This window comes from Mus pahari, chromosome X (assembly GCF_900095145.1).
Source record: "Mus pahari chromosome X, PAHARI_EIJ_v1.1, whole genome shotgun sequence".
Lineage (NCBI taxonomy): Eukaryota > Metazoa > Chordata > Mammalia > Rodentia > Muridae > Mus > Mus pahari.
This window is the reverse complement of record NC_034613.1, coordinates 60449785-60460023: the sequence shown is the minus strand read 5'-3', so window position 1 is coordinate 60460023 and position 10239 is coordinate 60449785. Positions and strand designations below refer to the sequence as shown.

At 45.3% G+C, this 10239-nt stretch overlaps 1 protein-coding gene across 2 annotated transcripts; it reads right to left on the bottom strand.

The window, feature by feature from the left end:
* Positions 1 to 5550: 5550 nt before the first annotated feature.
* Gpr50 (G protein-coupled receptor 50) lies at positions 5551 to 9863 on the bottom strand. Of its 2 annotated transcripts, XM_021188486.1 has the most exons (3): positions 9628 to 9860; positions 6678 to 7186; positions 5551 to 6538 (listed from the first exon to the last, which is right to left on the bottom strand). In XM_021188486.1, the coding sequence occupies exons 1-3, from the start codon at positions 9836 to 9838 to the stop codon at positions 6527 to 6529; spliced, it is 732 nt and encodes a 243-aa protein (XP_021044145.1). In that variant the 5' UTR covers positions 9839 to 9860; the 3' UTR covers positions 5551 to 6526. The 2 variants fall into 2 exon arrangements, with proteins under 2 accessions (XP_021044145.1, XP_021044144.1); XM_021188485.1 differs by having other exon boundaries at positions 5551 to 7186; positions 9628 to 9863.
* Between the last annotated feature and the right edge of the window lie 376 nt (positions 9864 to 10239).

Genomic DNA, 10239 nt, shown 5'->3' with positions numbered 1-10239 from the left:
TTGGGTATTCTAAGTTTCTGGGCTAATATCCGCTTATCAGTGAGTGCATATCTAGTGATTTCTTTTGTGATTGGCTTACCTCACTAAGGATGATATCCTCCAGATACATCCATTTGCCCAAGAATTTCATAAAGTCATTGTTTTTAATAGCTGAGTAGTACACCATTGTGCAAATGTACCACATTTTCTGTATCCATTCCTCTATTGAGGGACATCTGGGTTCTTTCCAGCTTCTGGCTATTATAAATAAGGCTGTATTTTATCATTTTTAAGATGCCTGTTTGTTTTCTAATGAAAGAGAACAAGAAGAAATGTGGATTTGGTAGAAGTAGGGGGATCTGGAAGGAATCAGAATCTATTCTATGCAAAAAAACTATTTTCAATAAAAAAATTAATTTTTTAAAAAAAGACAGGATTGGGCCAGAAATGTACCTCTTTGGGAACAAGATAATAGCCCTCATTTTTAAAAAATACATTTTTCTGCCATTTGGGTTTTTGTCCTTCTGCCTGCTACAGAGTTACACCGTTTTCCTGGAGATGCAGCAAGAGTTCACAGCTAGTGCTCTGGGGAATTAGAGAGGAATGCTGGTTGGTACTCAGCTTGCTTTCTCCATTTCATTCAGCCTAAAAGCACACCGCAGTTAGCATTCTCTAAATAATCACTCACAGGCAGGCTTGCCAGGGATGAACCTCACCTGGATAAGCTCTCCCAGGTATGTCCTAAAGCTTTTCTCTTAAATGACTCTGGAGCGTGCCAATTAGACAAGCAAAAGTAACCATGAAATCCACTGAGCTGAGCAGAATCCTTTACTTTTTAGAAGCTTTGACAAGTCTCATGCTTGTACTTCTTAAAAACTCTCTGTTGACTACACTTATTTTAATTGATATCCCACTTTCTGGTTATCTATGAGACTTATTTGTACTTTATTTCTACTCTTTTATCTGCCTACTTTAGGCTTATGAAACTTTCTCGGATTTCATTTCATAATAGACATATGCAAACCCGAAAAGTTCTTTGTAAGTATGCTTTTCACTGTACTTCCAAACTTTTGCAGTTGTATTTGCATTTTTTCATATATTTCAAAATATCTTAAAATATCTATTAAGACTTTTTTTGTTTGATGCTGGTTGTTGGTGGCGCACACCTTCAATCCCAGCAGTAGCAAGGCAGAGACAGGTGGAGCTCTGAGTTTAAGGGCTGCCTGGTCTACAAATCATAATCCAGGAAATCCAGAAACTCTGTCTCAGAAAAGAAAGAAAGAAAGAAAGAAAGAAAGAAAGAAAGAAAGAAAGAAAGAAAGAAAGAAAGAAAGAAAGAGAGAGAGAGAGAGANAGAAAGAAAAGAAAGAAAGAAAAGAAAAGAAAAGAAAAGAAAAGAAAAGAAAAGAAAAGAAAAGAAAAGAAAAGAAAAGAAAAAAGACTTTTTTGTGAATTATTTTGACATTGCTTAATCTCCAGGTAGTTTTGGGCTTTTTGTCTATCTTTCTGTTATTGATTTCTACTGTAACTTCATCATGATTTCAGATGATACTTATCTATGATTTGTTTTCCTTCAAACTCATTAAGGTATATTTTCTTCACCAAGAACATAATAGTTTATCTGACACATGAGCTTCCGAAGGATGTATTCTGCCTTCATTGAAGGAAGTACTACAGAAGTGCCAGTTAAATACACTTGATTGACAGCACTGCTCATTTCCACCACATCCTGACAGATCTGATCTCTCAGTTGATGAATCTGTCAGTTACTGATACAGGGCTGTTGAAGTCATCAATTATATTTTTTGAATTTGGTTCCTCCTTGCAATTCTCCCAGTCAGTTTTTAATTCACATATTTTGACAGTGTGCTTTTTGAAGCATCAATTTTAAGGATTATTATTTATTCCTGTTATTATACCATTATACAATGCTGTTCTTCACACCTAATGATTTTTCTTGTCTGAAACTGTTACAGGTGTCGGCAGTTTTCTTTCAGTTGCATGGTGGGTCTTTTTCAACCCCTTTATTTCTAATCTGACTGGGTCTTTATAAATGATGTTAATGTGTTTCTTATAGAGAACATATGTGACTCTTGTTTTCTTAGTCTGTCATTGTGTTGACTTTTTTAAAATTTTAAACACAGTCTTCTTACATTGTAGCTCAAGCTACCTGGGAACTCACTTCATAGGCCAGTCTAACCTTGAACTTGCAGCAATTCTACTACCCCAGTCTCCTGGGTGCTGTGGTAGGCAGCAAGAGTGTCTGGTGCTTCTACATACCCATTTTTACAATTCTAGTATATTTGTTATGGTGCTATGTTTTTGTGCTGATTCTTCTACCCTTTTCCTGCCTTCTTCAGGTTAAGCTGAACATTTCATGATGTGTTTTCTTATCCTCCTTACATATCAATCATACAACTATCATACAACTTTTATTAAGTTTTTCTTAGTTTCTCCAAAAACATGTTCAATATTAGGAAATTAGGTTCTGAAGCCTGTGTGTTCTGTTAATATGAAGTCTAGGCCAAACTAGTGGGCTGGACCATAGACACAGAGTTTCAGCTTGGGAAGATGAAGAGTTTATGTAAATTAATAGTTTCACTCATTGAACAATACTCAGAATCCAGTTAAGTCGCTGACCTGTAAACTAAAATGGTTAAAATTCTGCTGTGTGTAGGTTATCACACTTTATCACTAAAGGCCAGACAAATACATTGTTTCCATTTAAATAAAATTCTGCAATAGACAACACGAATGTAAATTACTCAAAAGTGGGTTAAAGGAGCCTATAAGAAGGCCAGTGTTGCTGTTACACTCATGAACACTAAGGAAAAATTTGCCAAGATATCACTTTACAGTACACATTATATACATTATATTTTCTTTACAAACATAAAGATTAGCATCTGGGGAAATCTGGTATGGACAAGTTGCATGCTTTCTGCTGAGTGTAATGTGTGTCTAAAACCCTTACACTTGGTATTCAAGGAGGCTTAGGTGAGGGAGCTGGGATCTCAAGTTCAAAGATAGTCCAGCCACATAGTGAGATGATGTCTCAAACAAAATGGAAATAAATAAAAATGTCTGCTTGCAAGAATTCCTTGATGAGAAGCACTTTGGGGCCCTATGTTGGGGGTAGGGAGGCTGGGGAATCGCAAAGCGTGCAGATGCACAGTACCAGCAAAACAATGAAACTCCTTGCATTTGAAAGAAGAGAAACAGCTTTACACTTAGCAGGAGCCAGGTGGGCGTGGCAAGCCAGACTGGTGAGTTCAGGACTCCGGAGCACACAGGAAGGGAAGAAGGGATACTTCTTGGATTTTGGGCTTGCTGTGTACTGATTTGCTTTGTAGGAGTGATTATGCAAAGGACAGGCCAGCCTGCTGAGCTGGGATTCCAAATTCCTACCCCCATCAGTCCAGTTGAAGCTAAGGCTGGTCACTTGAGGTCAAACTTTGAAGCTTTGCTGTAATAAGGATTTACCCCTTCATTTCCTCTTGGAATCTGGCACCTAGTGAGTGCCTGGAGGATAGCAGCTAGGCGCATCAAGCCACCATACCTTTAGTTTGCACACTCTTCTCAGTCTCTCATAGCTCCCATCTCCTTTGGCAAGATGGGGGTGGGGTATGTGTAGGAGGATTGAAGACTGACCCTAGGCCAGTCTGTAAGCACATATGTAAAGTAAACATCCATTTCAGACAACCGGAAACACTTGACAGGAATTTTGCAGTCGGTGAGGACACGGGGTACAGAGCCCCCAATCCTGCCAGACTAGTGGGGAGCGAGGTCCACTAAAAGTTGGGGATTGATAGCTAAGATGAGCCCAGCCTGCCAAAGTCTGGATAGGCCAAATGAATGTGCACTACTCTGTATATCCATTATATGTGCATGTGTTAAGTGGGCATATCTTTACAAAAAAAAAAAAAAAAAACAAAGCTGGTCTGGTAATATGGTTCAGAGAGAGAATGCACCAGCTGCCAAGCTTGTTGACCTGAGTTTGATCCCTAGAACCCACATATTAGAAGTTACCCTCTGGCATCCACATTCATGCAGCGGCAGTACCTCTTACACACACACACACACACACACANCATGCAGCGGCAGTACCTCTTACACACACACACACACACACACACACACACACACACACACACACACACACACACACACACACACACACTTCTAGGTCACGATTGAGAGCTAGCTTTACTCCTTCCATGGGGAGAAATAGCAGCCCATGAGAAGAAAACTATAATGTCCATGTGCCTCCCTACCTCCACCTCCTCCAGTGTGCCCCCCAATCCTGATGCCCCAAGGTTTGCTAATTAAAATAACTGAGGTGAGAGAGGTCCCAGATGCTGCAGGCTTGTGACAGATGGAATTTGCAGCCAAGTCTTCTTGGTCCCCAGACCAACACTCTTCCAGGGAGACCCCACACACCCTTCCCTCCCTAAGCAGCCAAAGGTAGAAAAAGTCACAGAACTAAAGCCACAGAACCACTTTTATTTTACTGCTACCACAAATGCAGAATAGAATTAAGGCAGTATGATACATTTCAGGTTTTCCTTAGAAGCTTTTGTACAGTAAACTTTGATTGCAGTGTCAATTTGAATTAGCAAATGAAATTTCATTTAAATGGCAGTTTGTTCTTGAATTCTAAAGGAAATCACTGTCTGGGTTGACATGAGACCAAGTGCTTCACATCCTGTCACTGATCGGACTTACTGGTGCTAGCATCTCTTCTTGTCTCCTGCCCCCAACCAGGAAGATCACAAAGACAGGCATCTTAATACTCCATTTGCTTCTAGCTATCAGTGGTTACTTCGAATTCCTTCTGAATGAAAAGATGTAAAAAACTGATGGTGATTAAAAGAGTGATTATGAATTATAATATTGTAAATATAACTGTAATTGACACTTGGGGTTACCAATCATAAGAAATTACTGTGGAAATAAAAGAATGTGCTGGTCAATACTTGAAAAGCTCAAATGACCAAAAAGAGGGTAAAAATGTCTCATCTTTTGCAGCCAAATATATACAAATCAGCACCAATGCTTAAATTTACACAAAATAGAATCAACTTGGTATGACATATCATTCCTTTTGCCACTTGATCTGACAGGCATTAAAATGAACTTTAATAAGAACTTATCTAATTTTGTTCTTCAAATAGGGGGGTTGTATTTTGTCACGGAATCTTGAAAAGCAAATTTCAAGTGTTTGTATTTCATTATAAATTCTTTTCTGACTGCCATTAAAGGTACAACACAGATTACACACAACATAAAGCTGCATGGTCACAGTCACATTACAGAGCTAACCACCAAGACAGCCTTGACCAATGAGCATGCACTCCTCACCCACCCCTGGGAATGGGAGAAGAAAGCAGGAGGCAGAGAAAAATCAGGAAAGGGGGACAGCGAGGCTTAGGACCTCAGAACCACAGACATCACACTTGGTAATTTGATCTCTAAGATAGCAAGAATATACACACACTTTCAAGAATACAGGGCGCCAAAGAGGAATATGTCTGAAAGGTAAATGGAACTTCCACTGTGTCTGGGGGTCCAGTCCGTGTCTGTGTGTGTCAGTCAGTGTGTACGTGCAATGGAGGTATCTCACTCTGGACTGCATAAGCAGGGGAAATAGACACTTTTCACACAGCCATCTCATCAGAACAATCAGAATCATCAGAATCATCATCAATAAGCACGACCTTGCGGTAATCACCAGAGGCAATGGGGATTGCAGTGGAATCAGGAGGTGTGGCAGCAAGCTCAAGGGGTACAGAAGGAAGGATGGAGGCAGGAATGTCAGGTCTGAGGTGGCCAGTGGTGGTCATCTCAAGGCAATGGGAGGCTGAGACCTCAGGGAGGTCAACAGCAGTGAGCACAGAGTGGCTGGTGGTGGCAGGTTCCAGATAGTCAACAGTGGTGGTGGCAGGGTGGCTGGTACCAGATTTAATGGAGCCAGCCATGGATGTAGGGTGACTGGTGGAAGGGCCAGAAGAGATACGGTGACTGGTGACAAGTTTGGAAGCAGCCCTGTAATGGACAGTGTCTCCCTTGAAATAGACAGAGGCGGGTTTGAAATGGACAGAGGCAGGCTTGCAATGGACAGAGGAGGCTGACTTAGGGTAGACAGAGGCCGACTTGGGGTGGCCAGAAATAGACTTGTGGTGGATAGAGGCAGGTTTGCGGTAGACAGAAGTAGACCTGGTTTGGGGCTTGGGACAGACAGAGGCACGATCAGAGTGGGATGCTGCTGCATCACCAGGCAGTAGAACATTCCGGACATTCCTCGGGGTCCCCTCCACAGCGACACAGGCACGAGCACGAGCACGCTCTTGCTCTAGGACTTGATCACGGGCACGGACACGGGCACGAGTGAGAGCTCGGGTCTCCCAAATCTCCCGAATATCGCTGATGAGGTGAGAGATGAACAGGATAGGGTGCCGCATAGCATGGAAGATGGTCCAGTATTCTCTTCGGAAACTCTCATTGAGGATACCATAGATGATGGCGTTGAGGCAGCTGTTGAAGTAGGCTATGCAGTAGGCTGCAAGATAAAGCCAGTTGGGGATCTTGCCTGCCATTTCCTTTGGAATGACAGCCACCAACACAGTGAGCACGTTGACAGGGCACCAGCACACTGCAAAAAGGAGGAAGATCACAAACATGGTTAGAAAATTTCGAACCTCAGCAAACTGGTTGTCAGGATTCTGTCCAGCTGGGTCACGGGCTGCCAGCACTTTGATCCAGATTTTCGTGTAGCAATAACCAACTATGATGAGAGGGAGGACGAAGTGGATGCAGACAATGGTCACGGTAAAGGCAGGATTGTTCACGTAGTTGAAGATGCAGGTGTAGGTGCGAGGGTCATACTCAATGGTGCCAATGTACATGTTAGGCAGGACAGCCAGGACAGTCATGACCCAGGTGACAACCAGATAGATGCAAGTGTTGCGCAGGCTGAAGATCCGCTTGTACTGGAGGCTATGGCAGATGTAGCAGTAACGGTTGACGGCAATGGCAGTAATGTTGAAGATGGAACCGACTACACTGAGTCCTGTGACCAACCCGACCATCTGGCACTGGAGCTGACTCAGATCCCAGCCCCCAACTGACATGGCATACAGCATCAAAGGGTAGGGGTAGATGGCCACCAGCATGTCTGCTACAGAGAGGCTGGCCACAAAGATGTTGCCTGGAAAACATAAGGAGAAGAAAAAGAGGAAGAGAGAGAAATCAGTGGTTAATACTTGAATAGCCACCTTTCAAAAAAGGTAGAGGAAACAGCCAACTGGATGGGCAATAATTTAGAAATCTTTTGAAGAATGACAATTTTCTTTCTTTCCTCTTCTTTCTTATTTACAAGTAAGTCCCAGGTGACTCTGATACAAAGCAAGTTTAGGATACCTGTGATTGCCACTGGTTTTGTTTGTTTGTTTTCAGTGTCATCCTTGCTCTGAGAAAGAAGTGAGAGCACATAAACACCTGGGGGGGGGGGGCAGAGTCTCGCTGACGCCATTTCAGAGAAATACAACTGCGCCACATTTTCCACACTGGAAGAGGTGGCGAAGGGAGAGTTGGAAAGGGAGCTAGATGGAGTCCAGAAATACAATTAACACCGATGATGATGATGATGATGATGATGATTATTCTTCCTTAAAAAGGAAGACCTACCAAAAGACACTATCCTGAGAAGGTCTTGGGGACTCGTTCAAGGAAATTAAACATTAATATCTGACAACCAGGTGAAATACTTACCACTCCCCAGCTACCTTCAGAGTAAACCCTGTTATATCAAGGGCAGAAACCCTGTTATATCAAAGCAGAGGTCAAAAAAAGGAGAGCAGGGGAAAGGAGCCAGGCTGAAGAGGACAGGAGCTGTGAGGAAACCCTGCCTCCTGCCCTGTCCCATTCAAAGAACAGTAGCAACATTTAAAAAAAACAAAAACGAAAACGAAAACCTTTTACAAAACCTAGATGAAAGAGGCCCTCCTTATTTGGAAACACCTCCTTGCTAATTAGCTTTGGTTGGGCAAAATACTGCACTTTGTCCTGGCTGGGAGAAAATGAGGTCTTTCTAAAAGGGCACCAAGACTCGCCCTCCGTGCTTTTGGCAAAAGGGGGTTCTTTTCAGTGTTTTCCCTCACAGTAATGAACTTCCTAAAGAAAAATAGGAAAGAAAGGTCACACATCTTAAAAATAAACCCACAACAACCACAGAAACTTTTTATTTTCACTTCAGAAGAAAAGAGAAAAGAAAGAAGAGGAAAGGAGAAAGAGTGAGCTTCCCAGGTAATTGTGCTCCGTGGATCTGCCCTTGGGTACCTTATCAAGAGTGAAAGGTAAGGTCCAAGGCTCCGCTGCAGGTCTCTGGGTTACAAGGAAGAAATCAGAAGCATTCACCATAGTGTGAAAGAAAAATTTTAAGGACTGAGTCTGTTGCTGAGTTTTTAAACTTGTCCCCACCGAGCAATTCACTAGGACATTGCACAGCAGCTCATTCCCCAGCCCCAGGCTACATTATTTTCAATCCTCCCAGATCTGTACATTCTCCCAAGCCACTGAAATCTTGGAAAAGAAGACCCAAGGCGCCATCACCCTACCCTCTCCGGGGCAGAGAGCGGAGTTGGAGGCTACTTCACCCTTTCTCCCCTTGTCCACAGCCTTCTCCCGCCCACCCTGAAAACCCTTTCTACACACTCCCCTTCCCCAGCCCAACACTGTACAAGTCTCTGTGCCTAGCTCCTTCCCGCGCTATTCCCCTTGGATCTGCCCAGGCTGGAGACTAGGTACTTGGAGACTAGGGCTTGCGGTTTCCAAGTCCTAGCGCTTGGCAGCTGGAGCCCCTTGCCTCCCCTGGAGCTCTCTTGCTGTCCCCAGCACCATTCCTACCTGGTTCTGCCTTTCCTTCCACCCGCCCGCCACCGCGTTCAGCTCCTGCGCCAGTCCTCCGGACACCCCAGTACAGACCTTCGGGCGTCCGATGCCGCCGCCTTCGCCGCCGCCACCGCCTGCAGCATCTTAGCCCGCCGCTCGTCGGTTCCAGCCGCTCTCGCATGGGACGGGCAGATAGAGCTCAGCTCCAGCAGGCTCAGACCTCTCTGCTAGACACTCGGGCGTGGGTTCTACACTCCGCTGCCGGGGAGCGATCCGGAAGTCCTGGGGCGGCGGCGAGCAGCGATCCGCGGCACTTGGAGACGGCCACAGCGTTGCGCTCCCAGGAGCGCCGCCGTGGCCGCCCGGGAACTTAACTTCCCAAAGCGGGTGGGAACCGCGCTGCTCTCTTGGACACAGTTCGGCCGGCCCGCAGTGCCTCTGCTGCGGGGCCGCCCTCCGATGTCCAGTTCGTCCGACTGTCCCAGGGCAGCAGCCAAACTCTCTGTTCCTGTGGTGACTCCTTCCATGCCCGGTCTCCGACGGGACAGAAGTCAATGGGCTGACACGCACCCTATTAACCTGGGCTTTGCATTCAGCTGCCCCACGCTAATTTCCTGAGTTCTCCCAGCACTGTGAATCTCGAAGTTTAGGGGAACCCGGCATAACTTCACCCCCACCGACCCCCAGGCTTGGGAGGAATTTGGGAGAGGGGATTGCAACCCTGCTCTTCACGAGGTAGGGAAAATAAGGGCAGCTTACCAGAATTTCGGAGCTTCTTGTTCTTGGTCACAGCCAAAATGACCATGGAGTTCCCGATCAGGTCTGCGACGACGGTGATGACCATTGCGCAAAACATGAAGATGATTAGAGCTGGAGGGTAGTCGGGCTTTGGCAGCTTACAGCCAATGCAGCCGAATGGGGTGGGAACAGCCTTTGTAGGTCCCATGTTGCTCCTGGGGACCGTGGCCATTCCTCCCAGGCAAGCTCAGGATCTTCAGTGAGTCCAAACCGCTGATACCTGCTCAGTCACCAGGAGCTTCGGGAGCTCCAGGAAAGCGTGGCGCACTCTCTGAGGCTAAGAGAGCAAATGACAGCTCCCCGCCCCTCCCCGGTGAGCTTTTAAAGCCTCGAGGGGTGGCTAGCCGCACCCCTAGCCACTCCCCTTGACCAATCAGAGCTCTTTGACCACCCCCACACTCCCCCTCCCCTTAGTCACCACCTTGCCTTGGACAAATCCGCAGCGTGGTGTCAGCTTGCTTCTGACTACCTTGTTTGTGCTTCCCCTCCTCTCTAGTCAGCCCCCTCTGAATCCCTCAGGAACCTTTGCTTCGTGACTAGCTCAGAGTCCCTAAGCATCCATTTCTAGCAAGT

What these genes read in the sequence shown, in the direction of transcription:
- Gpr50 (XM_021188485.1), bottom strand. Translation starts at nt 9,838, where the DNA reads ATGGCCACGGTCCCCAGGAGCAACATGGGACCTACAAAGGCTGTTCCC. An exon ending in CAAGAAGCTCCGAAATTCTG is followed by an intron (nt 7,187 to 9,627) that starts GTAAGCTGCCCT and finishes TATGTTTTCCAG; the next exon opens with GCAACATCTTTGTGGCCAGC.